Raw genomic sequence first — 18143 nt, 5'->3', positions numbered from 1 at the left:
GCGCCGCCCTCTGCCTGATCAGTCAGTGCGGAGAGACGCCGGGAAGATGGCGCCGAGGAACCGCAAGCAAGACAGGTGAGTATGTGGTTTTTTTTTTTAAATTGCAGCAGCAGCAGCACAGATTTATGTGGAGCATCTATGGGGCAATGGTGCAGAGCACTATATGGCACAGCTATGGGGCAACGGTGCAGAGCACTATATGGCACAGCTATGGGGCAACGGTGCAGAGCACTATATGGCACAGCTATGGGGCAACGGTGCAGAGCACTATATGGCACAGCTATGGGGCAATGGTGCAGAGCACTATATGGCAGAGCTATGGGGCAACGGTGCAGAGCACTATATGGCACAGCTATGGGGCAACGGTGCAGAGCACTATATGGCACAGCTATGGGGCAACGGTGCAGAGCACTATATGGCACAGCTATGGGGCAACGGTGCAGAGCACTATATGGCACAGCTATGGGGCAACGGTGCAGAGCATTATATATATGGCACAGCTATGGGGCAACGGTGCAGAGCATTATATATATGGCAGAGCTATGGGGCAACGGTGCAGAGCATTATATATATGGCACAGCTATGGGGCAACGGTGCAGAGCATTATATATATGGCACAGCTATGGGGCAACAGTGCAGAGCATTATATATATGGCACAGCTATGGGGCAACGGTGCAGAGCATTATATATGGCACAGCTTTATGTGGAGCATCTGTGGGGCCATAATGAATGGTATGGAGTATCTATTTCTAATTTTGAAATTCACCGGTACCTGCTGCATTTTCCACCCTAGGCTTATACTCGAGTCAATAAGTTTTCCCAGTTTTTTGTGGCAAAATTAGGGGGGTCGGCTTATACTCGGGTCGGCTTATACTCGAGTATATACGGTAATTCATCTTGAGGTATAATATGATGAATATGCACAATTTCAGGGTTGCCTGGTTGCTAGGAAATCCCTACATGTACTTATGCTGGCTAACAGATGTAAATCATTCAGCTGCGGCGCTGAAAACTAAATCTCCGAGCACTAAAAAAATACTCAGAGGACACCCGAGCGTGCTTGGGAAATCTCGAGTAACGAGTATATTCGCTCATCACTATTAATAAAATGTCTTCATTTGTTAGAAATATTATGGTTGGAAAGATGAATATTAGAACACTACACAGAGAAAAAAAACCCAGCATCATATGAATGGGATCACCACAACAATAAATATAAATAACAGATTTTATTTATTTAAACAACACCACACAGAAAACTGTAGTAAAAACAATTAAAAACTCCCAAAGACAAATGAGAGATAAGGGTCCAAGTAATACAAAAAATTTTCAATACTTAAAGAACATTGCAGAGTCATATCATAACCATCTGTCCCGGAATTAGAATAAAGCCATATATAAAAGGTGCTGTGGGTTAAGTCCTGTAAGCATGCTGTGTCACCAATAAACTCCAACACATCCCCCAAACTGGTGTTTTAGGCCGTGGCATAGCCCAGGTCAGGCAGTCTGGTGAGAATTCCGGTGAGTTAAATATCATTAATCTATCCTCTTATAATCTATCGAGCACAGAGAGATCTCTGTTGGCCAAGGGGTTATCCTTCTCTCCAATGAGTACCCTTGACAAATTTGAACTGACTAAAGATCTATATTTGTTCTGCAGGCAATTGACATTTAAATTATTGTACCAACACCCTTCCACTACGGATGGCCTGACAGATTTGGATAGGCAGGCTCTCCGTGACTTGATGGAGTTGCTTGATGAGAATGAGAATTATCAGGGGAGGAAAAAATTTAGTGGCCGCTTACCATCACAGGTCACGCCCTCATTCTCACTATTCTCGGCCATACAAATCTTTTTTGATAAAACCAGTAGGGATATCCAGGATTTGAAGGTTTTTAAACATCGCCAGAATAATTTGTCAAAGGAGGAGAGACGTGCATTGTCCAATTTAAAATCAAATGACCTTTTTGAAATCAAGGAGGCGGACAAGGGGGGCAACATAGTGCTGTGGCCTAAAGATATGTATTGTCTGGAAGCCAAACGACAATTGTGCAATCCACAGCACTATGTTGCCCTACCCTCTGATCCAACTTCTGTATTTAAATCTAGTTTGGATAGACTACTCTCTAATGTCCTTGTTCGTGGTATCATTGATAAAAAAGAATTGGACTATTTGATAGTCAAATTCCCGGTTACACCGACATTTTATATGCTCCCGAAAGTGCATAAGTCGCTTTCCAATCCCCCGGGCAGACCTATTGTCTCGGGGATCGGGGGACTTTTTGAAAGAGCATGCATTTACGTGGACTTTTTCTTACAGCCCATCGTCCTCAATTTGGAGTCGTATATACGTGATTCATCTTTTTTAATACAACAATTGGACACTCTGGAGGTACCGGATAACACCATCCTAGCAACCTTTGATGTGGAGGCGCTTTACACTAGCATCAACCATGATTTAGGTATTTTGGCTGTTTCTTACTACTTGGATAAATTCTCAATGGGGAATAGGGGACACGATTCCTTCATCCTTGACCTTTTGAGAATGATTCTGGAAAGGAACTATTTTGTTTTCGACAGAGTTTACTATAAACAGGTATCAGGTACCGCGATGGGGGCCAGATGTGCGCCCTCATATGCGAACCTGTTTATGGGGTGGTGGGAGGAGACACAGGTTAAGAACAGCCCACTCTTTTGTAACAATGTATTAAAATGGTTTTGTTTCATTGACGACATTGTTGTCTTATGGACAGGTTCGATGGCGGACCTGGAGACTTTTGTGGGTGAACTTAACAGTAACTGTGTAAATATTAGACTTGCCTCCCATTTTTCCACCAGCTCTGTCGACTTTTTGGATTTGAAGATAATGCTTCAGGATAATCGGATCTACACGACCCTCTTTCGTAAAGGTACAGCCACAAATAACCTACTACACTACTCCAGCTTCCACCCACGGCATTTGCGCAACAGCATTCCGAAGTGCCAGTTTCTACGTTTAAGGAGGAACTGTAGCCAGATTTCCAAGTTGAAGCAAGATCACTCACTGATCGTTTTCGGGAACGTGGTTATCCACGGAGGATCATTTCCAGTGCCTTTGAGTATTCTCGTCAGAAGCCGAGGGAGGAGGCCCTGAAGCCGCGGGTGAGATCAAATGTAAATACATTTAGTTTGATTACACAATTCAACAACCAATGGGGGGATGTCCGTAAGGTAATGGAAAACAATTGGGGGATCTTGTTGAGTGATAGCAGGCTAAAATCAATTATACCAACCAAACCTAGGATTGTGGCTAGGAGGGCAAAAAATCTTAAGGACTATCTTTCGAACAGTCATTTTAGACGTCCTACCTCCAAGATACGCGTGGAACATCCAACTTTTGGATCCTACCCGTGTGGAGGGTGTTCGGTTTGCCCATACATGTTAGCAGGGAATAGAATTTCATTACCAACTTTATCCTTCCAGGTGTCTCCAAGATCCTTTTTTAATTGCCGTACCCATAATGTAGTCTATGCCCTCATCTGCGGCTGTAATAAGGTCTATGTCGGACAGACCACGCAACAACTGCGCCGTAAGATTCAGCAACACATCTCCAATATCAGCATGGCCAGGACTGACAGAGATAAGGGTAAGCAGATCACCTCGGTGGCGGCCCACTTTTTGGAACAACATAGCGGTACCCCCAGAACTTTGCGGGTTATGGGCCTGGAAAAGATCTCCCTGAGTATCAGGGGGGGTAGAGTCAAGGATGAACTCTTGAGAAGAGAATCTCGTTGGATATATAAGCTCAATAGCTTGTCCCCTGGCAGTCTGAATGAAGAGCTGTTGTATACGGGCTTTTATAGAAGACTTTAGCCTACACTATCATATCGTCATGGATTAGGGTTTTGGATCTTTGGTTAGGGGCTAGACTGAGCAGGCTCTGCTCAACCTGGCTCCTTGTCTTTCCTTCCCTTAGGCTAGGTTCACATTGCGTTAGTGGGTGATCGCTAACGGACAGCGTTGCATGGCAAAAATGTCGCAATTAACGCCGTGCAACGGGTCCGTTAGCGCGCCCATTGACAGCAATGTAAATTTCGCCTGTAGCGCATCGCTAGCGCGTGCCTTTTTCAGCTCGCGGTAGCGATGTGCCGTTCTTTTGTGACGCGCCGCGGACGCTGCTTGCAGCGTCTGTGGCGCGCCCGAGGTCCGTTCCCCGCTCTCGCAGATCGGGGATCTGCGAGAGCGGGGACGTTAACGCGACCCCTAAACGCGGCCCCGAAAAATACATTGCGTTAGCGCAATCCGCTAGCGCTAAACGGATTGCCCTAACGCAATGTGAACCTAGCCTTATTTGTCCCCTTTTTCTTTCCTTTTAGATCTGACCTCTAATGTAGACCTTTTGGACAGTGGAGATAATCAAGTGCCATCTTTTTGGTTTCCGAAGAAGAATAGGATTGAGTCTGCTTCAACTTCACATGGACACAACTTTGGACTATTGGGACTTTTTTGACTTATGATTGTGACTAATATTGTAGTATAGCTTTAGCCACTGGCGCTTATTTTTATAACTAATTGGTGCCTATATGTGTGCGTGTTACTTCCTTAAGTTTGCATGCTGTGTCCTCCGTTTGTATACTGATTGGTTTTCTTGACCCTTTTGGGTCTTTTAACCATTTCCTCTGGCATATATGCCTTTATTCGCTTGGTCACAACATTGGAGTTCAATAGCCATTGTAGATTTTGGTCTCTATGAACATATAGCTAAAGGCCACCTTATTGGCAGTAAACAACCTTCAAATGTTGCGTATATACCTTGTTATATGACATAGATGTGTTTATTTCTTGTTCCCCCCTCAGGGTTGATTTGTGCTAATTGTGCCCATTCAGGGTTTGCCTTTTTTTTTTTTTTTTCCCAGCATCTGTATTTAAGTTTTTCTAGCTGGCAATTGGGTCCTGCTTATAGCAAGCGCTGGTTATATCTCCTAATACTTTAAAAATTAAAAAAAAAAAAAAATTTAGGCGAGCGCTTTACTTGTTCTTTGCGGGGCAAATCCCTTTGTCTACAAAGCTATACCACCTTAAATAAACGTCTCATCGGTCCGTTTATCCTCTTGGATTTTGATCTCCTCTTTTGGTAAACTTATATATTTTCCAACAGGGCTGATGCTTGCTACTGTTTGACTGCGCATGCGCAATCTGCATATGGGCTGGTGTGTGCACGGGTTCCACTGAGATTTCTTTTTTAGTGGAGCTGTGTATATTCCAGTAGTCATTCATGTGATACTGATATATGGGGGGGTTTCTGAAATATTCTCTTCACCGCACTGATTGAGGGGAAAATATTGCTGTCGCTATCTATGCGCCCTTGCTCCCATAGTAACGTATCCGCATGCGCAGTACTTTCCATAGGTGTGTGTGACTGGGTTCATTTATTATATGATCGTAACTTGCTGGATTCGCACATAGTAGGGGATGGACGTTGTGCTACCTAATTAATGTCAGGGTGAATCTCTGGGATGGGTTGTGATAAGCGACCAGATCTCGTATGGGTCTCTTGTTGTTCATATGGGTTGCTATAGTGACTGAGGCCACGGGTTCACGCATGCGCAGCGCATAATGCTGAGTCTGGCGCCTGCGCATTAGGGACAAATACACGCCGCACGAACGTACCTTGCTTGAGCTCCGCCGCCATTATGCTGCACACCTGGTATGCATTTTCGGTCTTAACTCTGGATTATTTAAGGATGACTGCACCACTAGTTGATTGTGGACCTTGAGGAAGACGCCTCTAGCGTCGATACGCGTGGGTCACACATTGCTTGAGTCCTCTCTCTTATTTAGCCGGTGCCTGCTTTTTGTGTGTGGGTGGTAAGAATTTTGACTCATAGGTATTTTCTATCTGGTAGCTGATCTATATCAGGCCCCTGTAGACAGTTTGTAATCCCCATATGTATGCATGGGTGAGTAATCCATAGGGCAGCCAGCTGGTTACACACCTGAAACACCAGTTTGGGGGATGTGTTATGACCCCAATGGCGAGGGTCTCAGAGGAACGTGGAAGTCTGCAGAATACAAAAATCCAGCTCATAGGGCAGTGGTAACTGGGTTGACCATATATCTACTCCTAACGCCAACACTAGAAGTAGCCGGGGATCATTCCTACGTTGATTCTAGATGACACGCGCCAGCCGGAGAATCTAGCTACCCCTAGTAGAGGAAAACAAAGACCTTTCTTGCCTCCAGAGAAGGGGACCCCAAAGCTGGATAGAAGCCCCCCACAAATAATGACGGTGAGGTAAGAGGAAATGACAAACACAGAAATGAACCAGGTTTAGCACAGAGAGGCCCGCTTACTGATAGCAGAATAAAGAAAGGTAACTTATATGGTCAACAAAAACCCTATCAAAATCCACACTGGAAATTCAAGAACCCCCGAACCGTCTAACGGTCCGGGGGGAGAACACCAGCCCCCCTAGAGCTTCCAGCAAAGGTCAGGATATAGATTAGGAACAAGCTGGACAAAAATACAAAACCAAAACAAATAGCAAAAAGCAAAAGGCAGACTTAGCTGATATAACTGGAACCAGGATCAGTAGACAAGAGCACAGCAGACTAGCTCTGATAACTACGTTGCCAGGCATTGAACTGAAGGTCCAGGGAGCTTATATAGCAACACCCCTAACTAACGACCCAGGTGCGGATAAAAGGAATGACAGAAAAACCAGAGTCAAAAAACTAGTAACCACTAGAGGGAGCAAAAAGCAAATTCACAACAGGGATGTGTTGGAGTTTATTGGTGACACAGCATGCTTACAGGACTTAACCCACAGCACCTTTTATATATGGCTTTATTCTAATTCCGGGACAGATGGTTATGATATGACTCTGCAATGTTCTTTAAGTATTGAAAATTTTTTGTATTACTTGGACCCTTATCTCCCATTTGTCTTTGGGAGTTTTTAATTGTTTTTACTACAGTTTTCTGTGTGGTGTTGTTTAAATAAATAAAATCTGTTATTTATATTTATTGTTGTGGTGATCCCATTCATATGATGCTGGGTTTTTTTCTCTGTGTAGTGTTGGTTTACATTTTCATGCATCTGGTGATCCCCTCTTGAAGTATTTAGTATTGGATGGTGCCCGCTCAACCTATGATCTCAAAGATGAATAATATCTTACAAATATTCCCTTATTGTCTTAAAGGTTCCTTGTTGTGGAACCAATATATATCAACCTTCATATAGTACATTCAATAATATACTGTAGATCACATGATCTGTATTACATTTCAAAAAACCCTTAATATTTCACATCTTGCTATGATCATTGTTGGCATAATTAGATTTTTTTTAACAGTGTATGGACATATGTTACAAGCAGTAAAACATCATTTGTGAAAACTACTAACAAACAGTTGCTATAGTTGGTAGTGGCTTGGGGATTGTACAGACTAGGTGATGGTTGCCTATCGTGGGTGCCTTACGAAAAATAACCCTGATTCCTTTTTCCAAGATGGAATCCATAATACTATCCTCTCTCAGAATATGTAGGTTCCGTTTTACTTTATTAGATGTAGCAGAAAAGTGTGTTATAGGTAAAGACTAAAATGGGCATTTCACAACTTGAATTATATTTCTCTTGTTAAAGTAATCCTGGATTTGGTACCTACAGTCTTGGCTGAACGGTTTAAAGACCATGCCGGATAGTTCTTCGGTAACCAGGAATTAACTATTTGAGATTCTCTTCTGAAAAGAAGCAATAATCACTGCAGTTTCTCTTGGCCCTAGCCAACTGTACCACTGGGATATCCTAGATGGTATGGGGAGGGTGGAAACTATGGGCATGTAAAATAGTATTGCCAGAGGTTGGTTTCCTATACCTTTTTCTTTTGATAAGTAAACTGTGTTGGCCAGTTAATTTTAAATCCAGATATGTTATAGAATTTGTGTTTGAAAAACGAGTGTAACTCAAATTGAATTGGTTATCATTCAAGTAGGAGAAAAAAAATATACCAGTATAGACTATTCCAGATAAGTAGTATATGATCTATAAATCTAGCATAAACTGTAATTGGCATGTGCAAAGGATTTTGAATACTGTAGATAAAGCATCCCTCCCATCATGCCATAACCAAATTAGCAGCTACTGTGTTGTCTTGGTTTTCTTGGGGGATTTAATTAGCGTGCACTATGTCTTGAAATTTGAGGTGTTGGTGTAACAGACCATGTAGGTCCTGTCACTCAGTAAAGCAGAATTCACCACACACTCTAGTAGATTATCTTTTACAATACAGTAAGTTTATTGTCAAAAAGATGGGAGCAAAAAGGAGTATATATACACTGGAAAAGGGCGACTACAGAAAATGATGTTTCAACCCCTCCGGGGTCTTAATCATACTGTCGCTGCAAAATAAAGAAAAATGTATCGATCTATCACAATGAACATGGCACATAAGAGGTATAACATGCAACAAAAAATAACAAAGTTATCCCTGGTAAAGGATCATATAAACAACAAAGTAAAACAGGATTTCATCAAAATTGCATCAAGTCAAAATAATACAGTGACATGGTATCTGACAAGTTTCTGTTGAAGCAGAGCAAGATAATATAAAAAGCAGTATAGCAGAGATCATGGTTTACCTTAATCCAGATGTATTGAGTAGGTAAGGCACAAGTATAAAGATTGTAGTCCCTGAGGAATCCTATTGAGGCTTTAGGGAATGGTGATACGGTTAGAAAGGGTGTTCCAGTGAGAGAATAAGATAAGTGGTTGGACAAAGTTCATTATACCTAATCCGTTTTAGTGCCTAGTTGCAGGTGAAGGGCCCGGCTCGGATAGGGTCCTGTAGGGATTCAAGGTATGTTATAGGGTCAGAGCCATATTACTAGGGCTAATGGGAATAGTAGCACTAAGTTACATTGTGCTGTCGGATGATAGAGCGGCGCTCCCCCGCCTTGCTGCTGTGGCCTGTATTACATGTGTCTAGTGACACATAAATAGTGGTATGCATCGCCGGACCAAAAGTGCGTCGTCTGGCCCGGAAGTGATGTTGCGCTGCCCAGATGCTCTTACCGCGCATGTGCGGCTGTTAGGAAAGCTGGAAAATGCTTAGTAACAAGTGGTTAGATGACTGCGCAGTCGTAGTTGGTATTGGCTGCGTTATGACCTCGGCAGTCTTTTGGGAAGCCGGGCAGTACTTAGTAAATGGTTATAGAGATGTTCACATGGTAAACGTTCAATATTTGTATAAACATAAACACTACATTGGGATAGGATTTAGGTCCTAAGGGGCAAAAAACATGTACGTAGATATGCGTGTTTAATATGGGAATAATGTCATCGGGGACAATAGCTGGCAATGGTTATGTGAAATATACACTGCTCAAACAAAATAAAGGGAACACTAAAATACCACATAATCAATATCTTTGAGTGAAATATTCCAGTTGCAAATTTTTATTCATTGCATAGTGGAATGTGTTCAGAACAATAAAACATAACAATTATCATTGTAAATCAAAATGAATATCCCATTGAGGTCTGGATTTGGTATGATACTCAAAATCAAAGTGGAAAATCAAATTACAGGCTGATCCAACTTCAGTGGAAATGTCTCATGACAAGGAAAAGATGCTCAGTATTGTGTGTGGCCTCCACATGCTTGTATGACCTCCCTACTGTACAATGCCTGGGCATGCTCCTGCCTGATGAGGAGGCAGATGGTCTACTGAGGGATCTCCTCCAAGACCTGGACTAAAGCATCCGCCAACTCCTGGGCAGTCTGTGGTGCAGCGTGACGTTGGTGGATGGAGCGAGACATGATGTCCCAGATGTGCTCAATCGGATTCAGGTCTGAGGAACGAGCGGCCAGTCCATAGCTTCAATGCCTTCATCTTGCAGGAACTGCTGACACACTCCAGCCACATGAGGTCTGGCATTGTCCTGCATTAGGAAGAACCCAGTGCCAACCGCACCAGCATATGGTCTCACAAGGGGTCTGAGGATCTCATCTCGGTACCTAATGGCAGTCAGGCTACCTCTGGCGAACACGGAGTGCTGTGCGGCCCTCCATATAAATGCCACCCCACACCATTACTGACCCACTGTCAAACCGGTAATGCTAAAGGATGTTGCAGGCAGCAGATCGCTCTCCACAGCATCTCCAGACTCTGTCATGTCTGTCACATGTGCTCAGTGTGAACCTGCTTTCATCTGTGAAGAGCACAGGGCGCCAGTGGCGAATTTGACAATCCTGGTGTTCTGTAGCAAATGCCAAGCGTCCTGCATGGTGTTGAGCTGTGAGCACAACCCCCATCTGTGGACATCAGGCACTCAGACCATCCTCATGGAGTCGGTTTCTAACCGTTTGTGCAGACACATGCAAATTTGTGGCCTGCTGGAGATCATTTTGCAGGGCTCTGGCAATGCTCCTCCTGTTCCTACTTGCACAAAGGTGGAGGTAGTGGTCCTGCTGCTGGGTTGTTGCCCTCCTACGGCCCCCTCCACATCTTCTGATGTACTGGCCTGTTTCCTGGTAGCGTCTCCAGCCTCTGGACACTACGCTTACAGACAGCATACCTTGCCACAGCTCGCATTGATGTGCCATCCTGGATGAGCTCACTACCTGAGCCACTTGTGTGGGTTGTAGAGTTCATCTCATGCTACCACGAGTGTGAAAGCACAACCAACATTCAAAAGTGACCAAAACATCAGCCAGAAAGCATTGGTACTGAGATGTGGTCTGTGGTCCCCACCTGCAGAACCACTCCTTTATTGCGGGTGTCTTGATAGTTGCCAATAATTTCCATCTGTTGTCTATTCCATTTGCACAACAGCATGTGAAATTGATTGTCAATCAGTGATGCTTCCTAAGTGGACAGTTTGATTTCACAGAAGTTTGATTTACTTGGAGTTAGATTCTGTTGTTTAGGGGTTCCCTTTATTTTTTTGAGGAGTGTGTGTGTGTATGTGTGTGTATATATATATATATATATATATATATATAAAATAAAAAAAAGAAGGCAGCACTCCAAGTCCTTTTCAGGGTGAAAAAAGTGTGTAATTTAATCAACCAACATCTCTGTGCGACGTTTTGGCTCACACTGAGCCTTTCTTTGCTCGAGGTGGGGTGGGCCCGTATGACCACCGACGGGATAGTACGTCCAGCGCGATCGGCGGTGCTCACTGGGGGATTGCGGCCGGGTGTCAGCTGACTATCGCAGCTGACATCCGGCACTATGTGCCAGGAGCGGTCACGGACCGCCCCCGGCACATTAACCCCCGGCACACCGCGATCAAACATGATCGCGGTGTGCCGGCGGTACAGGGAAGCATCACGCAGGGAGGGGGCTCCCTGCGTGCTTCCCTGAGACCCCCGGAGCAATGCGATGTGATCGCGTTGCTGCGAGGGTCTCTTACCTCCTCCTCGCTGCAGGTGCCCGGATCCAAGATGGCCGCGGCATCCGTGTCCTGCAGGGAGGGAGGTGGCTTACCGAGTGCCTGCTCAGAGCAGGTGCTTGGTAAGCCTGCAGCACTGTAAGTCAGATCGCCGATCTGACAGAGTGCTGTGAAAACTGTCAGATCAGCGATCTGTGATGTCCCCCCCTGGGACAAAGTAAAAAAGTTTAAAAAAAAAATTCCACATGTGTAAAAAAAAAAAAAAAAATTCCTAAATAAAGAAAAAAGAAATATTATTCCCATAAATACATTTCTTTATCTAAATAAAAAAAAAAAATAACGTAAAAGTACACATATTTAGTATCGCCGCGTCCGTAACGACCCCACCTATAAAACTATATCACTAGTTAACCCCTTCAGTGAACACCGTAGGAAAAGAAAAAAAAAATGAAAAAAACAACGCTTTATTATCATACCGCCGAACAAAAAGTGGAATAACACGCGATCAAAAAGACGGATATAAATAACCATGGTACCGCTGAAAACGTCATCTTGTCCCGCAAAAAACGAGCTATCATATAGCGTCATCAAGGAAAAAATAAAAAAGTTATAGTCCTCAGAATAAAGCGATGCCAAAATAATTATTTATTCTATAAAATAGTTTTTATCGTATAAAAGCGCCAAAACATAAAAAAATGATATAAATGAGGTATCGCTGTAATCGTACTGACCCGAAGAATAAAACTGTTTTATCAATTTTACCAAACGTGGAATGGTATAAACGCCTCCCCCAAAAGAAATTCTTGAATAGCTGGTTTTTTTGTCATTCTGCCTCACAAATATCGGCATAAAAAGCGATCAAAAACTGTCACGTGTCCGAAAATGTTACCAATAAAAACGTCAACTCGTCCCGCAAAAAACAAGACCTCACATTACTCTGTGGACCAAAATAAGGAAAACTTATAGGTTTCAAAATGTGGAGACGCAAAAAACTTTTTTGCTATAAAAAGCGTCTTTTAGTGTGTGACGGCTGCCAATCAAAAAAATCCGCTATAAAAAATGCTATAAAAGTAAATCAAACCCCCCTTCATCACCCCCTTAGTTAGGGAAAAACAATAAAATTAAAAAAAATGTATTTATTTCCATTTTCCCATTAGGGTTAGGGTTGGGGCTAGGGTTGGAGCTAAAGTTAGGGTTAGGGTTTGGATTACATTTACGGTTGGGATTAGGGTTGGGATTAGAGTTAGGGGTGTGTCAGGGTTAGGGGTGTGGTTAGGCTTACCGTTGGGATTAGGGTTAGGGGTGTGTTTGGATTAGGGTTTCAGTTAGAATTGGGGAGTTTCCACTGTTTAGGCACATCAGGGGCTCTCCAAACGCGACATGGCGTCAGATCTCAGTTCCAGCCAATTCTGCATTGAAAAAGTAAAACAGTGCTCCTTCCCTTCCGAGCTCCCCCGTGCGCCCAAACAGGGGTTTACCCCAACATATGGGGCATCAGCGTACTAGGGACAAATTGGACAACAACTTTTGGGGTCCAAGTTCTCTTGTTACCCTTGGGAAAATATAAATTTGTGGGGCTAAAAATCATTTTTGTGGGATAAAAAAATATTTTTTATTTTCACGGCTCTGCGTTGTAAACTGTAGTGAAACACTTGGGGGTTCAAAGTTCTCACAACACATCTAGATAAGTTCCTTAGGAGGTCGAGTTTCCATTATGGGGTCACTTTGGGGGGTTTCTACTGTTTGGGTACATCAGGGGCTCTGTAAATGCAACGTGGTGCCTGCAGACCAATCCATCTAAGTCTGCATTCCAAATGGCGCTCCTTCCCTTCCGAGCTCTGCCATGCGCCCAAACAGTGGTTCCCTCCCACATCTGGGGTATCAGCATACTCAGGACAAATTGGACAACAACTTTTGGGGTCCAATTTCTCCTGTTACGATGGGGAAAATACAAAACTGGGGGCTAAAAAATCATTTTTGTGAAAAAAAAAATAATTTTTATTTTCACGGCTCTGCATTTTAAACTTCTGTGAAGCACTTGTTGGGTCAAAGTGCTCACCACACATCTAGATAAGTTCTTTAAGGGGTCTACTTTCCAAAATGGTGTCACTTGTGGGGGGTTTCAATGTTTAGGCACATCAGGGGCTCTCCAAACGCAACATGGCGTCCCATCTTTATTCCAGTCAATTTTGCATTGAAAAGTCAAATGGCGCTCCTTCTCTTCCGAGCTCTGCTATGCACCCAAACAGTGGTTTACCCCCACATATGGGGTATCGGCGTACTCAGGACAAATTGCACAACAACTTTTGGGGTCCAATTTCTTCTCTTACACTTGGGAAAATTAAAAATTGGGGGCGAAAAGATCATTTTTGTGAAAAAATATGATTTTTTATTTTTACGGCTCTGCATTATAAACTTCTGTGAAGCACTTGGTGGGTCAAAGTGCTCACCACACATCTAGATAAGTTCCTTAGGGGGTCTACTTTCCAAAATGGTGTCACTTGTGGGGGGTTTCAATGTTTAGGCACATCAGGGGCTCTCCAAACGCAACATGGCGTTCCATCTCAATTCCAGTCAATTTTGCATTGAAAAGTCAAATGGCGCTCCTTCCCTTCCGAGCTCTGCGGTGCGCCCAGTGGTTTACCCCCACATATGGGTTATCAGCGTACTCAGCACAAATTGTACATTGTACAACTTTTGGGGTCCATTTTCTCCTGTTACCCTTGGTAAAATAAAACAAATTGGAGCTGAAATAAATTTTGTGTAAAAAAAATTTAAATGTTAATTTTTATTTAAACATTCCAAAAATTCCTGTGAAACACCTGAAGGGTTAATACATTTCTTGAATGTGGTTTTGAGCACCTTGAGGGGTGCAGTTTTTAGAATGGTGTCACACTTGGGTATTTTCTCTCATATAGACCCCTCAAAATGACTTCAAATTGAGATGTGGTCCCTAAAAAAAAAATGGTGTTGCAAAAATGAGAAATAGCTGGTCATCTTTTAACCCTTATAACTCCCTACCAAAAAAAAGTGTTGGTTCCTAAATTGTGCTGATGTAAAGTAGACATGTGGGAAATGTTACCTATTAAGTATTTTGTGTGACATATCTCCGTGATTTAAGGGCATAAAAATTCAAAGTTGGAAAATTGCGAAATTTTCGCCAAATTTCCGTTTTTTTCACAAATAAACGCAAGTTATATCGAAGAAATTTTACCGCTATCATGAAGTACAATATGTCACGAGAAAACAGTGTCAGAATCGCCAAGATCCGTTGAAGCGTTCCAGAGTTATAACATCATAAAGGGACAGTGGTCAGAATTGTAAAAATTGGCCCGGTCATTAACGTGCAAACCACCCTTGGGGGTAAAGGGGTTAAGAAATGAAGGTCAGTCAGTCCGAAAAATTGGGAAAACTCTGAAAGTGTCTCCAAGTGCAGTGGCAAAAACCATCAAGCGCTACAAAGAAACTGGCTCACATGAGGACCGCCTGAGGAAAGGAAGACCAAGAGTCACCTCTGCTTCTGAGGATAAGTTTATCCAAGTCACCAGCCTCAGAAATCGTAGGTTAGCAGCAGCTCAGATTAGAGACCAGGTCAATGCCACACAGAGTTCTAGCAGCAGACACATCTCTACAACAACTGTTAAGAGGAGACTTTGTGCAGCAGGCCTTCATGGTAAAATAGCTGCTAGGAAACCGCTGCTAAGGACAGGCAACAAGCAGAAGAGACTTGTTTGGGCTAAAGAACACAAGGAATGGACATTAGACCAGTGGAAATCTGTGATTTAGTCTGATGAGTCCAAATTAGAGATCTTTAGGTTCCAACCACCGTGTCTTTTTGCGACGCAGAAAAGGTGATCGGATGGACTCTACATGCCTGATTACCACCGTGAAGCATGGAGGAGGAGGAGTGATGGTGTGGGGGTTCTTTGCTGGTGACACTGTTGGGGATTTATTCAAAATTGAAGGCATACTGAACCATCATGGCTACCACAGCATCTTGCAGCGGCATGCTATTCCATCCGGTTTGCGTTTAGTTTGAACATCATTTATTTTTCAACCGAACAATGACCCCAAACACACCTCCAGGCTTTGTAAGGGCTATTTGACCAAGAAGGAGAGTGATGGGGTGCTATGCCAGATGATCTGGCCTCCACAGTCATCAGACCTGAATCCAATCGAGATGGTTTGGGATGAGCTGGACCGCAGAGTAAAGGTAAAAGGGACAACAAGTGCTAAGCATCTCTGGGAACTCCTTCAAAATTGTTGGAAGACCATTCCCGGTGACTACCTCTTGAAGCTCATTAAGAGAATGCCAAGAGTGCGAAAAGCAGTCATCAAAGCAAAAGTTGGCTACTTTGCAGAACCTAGAATATAAGACATAATTTCAGTTGTTTCACACTTTTTTGTTAAGTATATAATTCCACATGTGTTAATTCATAATTTTGATGCCTTCAGTGTGAATGTAGAATTTTCATAGTCATGAAAATACAGAAAAATCTTTAACTGAGAAGGTGTGTCCAAACTTTTGGTCTGTACTGTGTGTGTGTGTGTGTGTGTGTGTGTGTGTGTGTGTGTGTGTGTGTGTGTGTATATGTATATACATATATATATAGTCCTAGAGATCAACCGAGAGCATAATGCCCCATAGATAATCAAAGCATAAACCGTTTCATCATAAAACGTACAAATTTTATTAACATAATTCAAAGACAAAAGGTAAAAATTCAACTGATGCTAGTGATGAGGATAGGGTTAATGACTAAAAGACACACCTATAAGGAGACACATACATTAACATGTAAAGGTGCCAACAGCGCAGCATATGGAGCAAATGCTCCACTGAGTGGGGCAGGAATAATGTTGGAGCTACTAGAGTAGGAGATGGTGTGAAAACCATAAGCTAAGTAGCCGAAAAGCCCATCCATGTAACTCTGCCAAATCCCTACTACTCCTACCCAAATTGCACTGACCCGTAAAGTGCAACAGAAAAAGTAAATGAGCTGCTGCCAGTTGTGCTTACCCATGATGTGATCTCCCGCTAGAGGTGTCAGACAGATATCCCCGACGCGCGTTTCGCGTTCTGAGCTTCCTCGGGGGGCTGTGTGGATATTGCTAAGACGGGGTCTTAAATATCCATGGCACACCTGCTGCCTAATTGCCGCCTAGATCACATGGCGCATGGGGGTGGATCCAACCGTCGGCATGACGCTCCTTCCGGCTATCAGCGGCGCGCAAAGAGGGAGAAATACTCCCATGACGTCAGACAATCTGCGCGTCACTATTAAGATGCCTTTAGAGGCGCGGCCTGACCAGAGATCCACTGCACACTACTACAGCGGCCATTTTGGGCAAGGGAAAAAGTGCTGGCAAGCCAAAATACAGGTAACGTATATCAAAAACTTTACAAATGTACAGTACTAAGCGCTACTCTTTGGAAGGCATGCAAAACATACAGATGTTTAATCCCAACATTACAATGAAGGCAGAAGAAATGCAACAAAGATGTAAAATCTGGGCAAAGTCCATATCTTCATTAGGATGCCACAGTAGTGGTGCCAGAAACACTGTGATGACGTTGGTAAGAGTTTCTATAGCACATCTTCTTTAACTGATCATACAGTCCATAAACAATCCATAAAACGGATGTATCAGTATGAATGAATAATAAATTAACTGAAACCAAGGGAAAACAATACAAATTAATAAAATCACAATTATTAAGCAACAAAAATAAAAAAGATAGAGACAGAGGAGAAAAGAAGTAAATGTTACAACACACCTATAGAAATGGAACAAAGGACAATTTTTCATTGAGACCATTGGGAGCCATGGTCCCCAATGATACGATCCACCGGCATTCTATTTGTGCCAGTGTACGTTTAAGGTCCCCACCCCTGATACCAGCGTGAACCCGATCAATCCCCCGTACTTTCAGTTCGTCTGGATTGCAATCATGATGCAACCTAAAGTGTCTTGGAATGGTCTTGAGTTCCGAGACAACATCCGCATCCCTCGCGGCTACGATGTCCCTAACATGCTCTCGGACCCTGATACGGAATTTACGAGAAGTGAAGCCAACGTAAATTAAATTGCAAGTACATGTAGCATAATAAACTACATAGGTCGTACTGCATGAGATGTAACTCGTAATGCGGTATTCTCTACCTCCTCCTGCCGCCGAAAAGGTAGTGGCATGCAGGATTTTCCTGCATGCTTTACAGGACCCACATGGAAAACATCCCCACCTCTGTGGACCCGATCCAAAAATTCTGGAGGGGGCCGGGGCATAGTGGCTCCTTACCAACTGATCTTTAAGGCTTCTCCCTCTTCTAGCTGTGAGAAGAGGTAGGTCGGGCAGAATCTTATTTAACGTGGGTTCTGTTTTTAGCACAGACCAGTGTCTCTGCAGAACCTCCCAAATATTGTCCCACTTGTTATTAAAGGTAGAGATAAATCTAAGTGGTTGCTCTCTCTTAATCTGGGTAAATATGGGAGGCCTGCAGAGCAACTGGTCTCTTGGGGCCCTCCTGGCACGAAGATAACCTTTTTTGATAACCCTCCTGCTATATCCCCGATCCTGGAAACAGTTGGCAAGGTCCCGAGCCTGGCACGTGACCCCATCCGTGGAGCAAATCCTTTTCATCCTTAAAAACTATATATATATATTATGGTGATAAACCCAAGGAGATCAGAGGCAGAACAAGAGCCACAGGGGGGATGGACAGGAGTTGACTCACCTATAGCGACATTGTGTCAGTGGGT

General features: G+C 43.3%; 1 protein-coding gene across 4 annotated transcripts; it reads left to right on the top strand.

Annotated features, from left to right (window-relative positions):
• The first annotated feature begins 398 nt into the window (after nucleotides 1-398).
• LOC143787335 (uncharacterized) lies at nucleotides 399-5998 on the top strand. 4 transcript variants are annotated; one of them, XR_013218333.1, is made up of 4 exons: nucleotides 399-2464; nucleotides 2841-3155; nucleotides 3465-3627; nucleotides 4358-5998. XR_013218333.1 is itself a non-coding variant. In XM_077275982.1 (2 exons), exon 1 carries the CDS (start codon nucleotides 1609-1611, stop codon nucleotides 3133-3135), a length of 1527 nt encoding a protein of 508 aa, XP_077132097.1. In that variant the 5' UTR covers nucleotides 399-1608; the 3' UTR covers nucleotides 3136-3155; nucleotides 3465-4326. The 4 variants fall into 4 exon arrangements, 1 of the variants encoding a protein (XP_077132097.1); XR_013218332.1 differs by having other exon boundaries at nucleotides 399-3143; XR_013218331.1 differs by having other exon boundaries at nucleotides 399-3155.
• The last annotated feature ends 12145 nt before the right edge of the window (nucleotides 5999-18143 follow it).

Source organism: Ranitomeya variabilis, chromosome 8, assembly GCF_051348905.1.
Source record: "Ranitomeya variabilis isolate aRanVar5 chromosome 8, aRanVar5.hap1, whole genome shotgun sequence".
Classification (NCBI taxonomy): domain Eukaryota; kingdom Metazoa; phylum Chordata; class Amphibia; order Anura; family Dendrobatidae; genus Ranitomeya; species Ranitomeya variabilis.
Note: the sequence above shows the minus strand (reverse complement) of the source record. Positions and strands in the feature narration are given on the sequence as shown.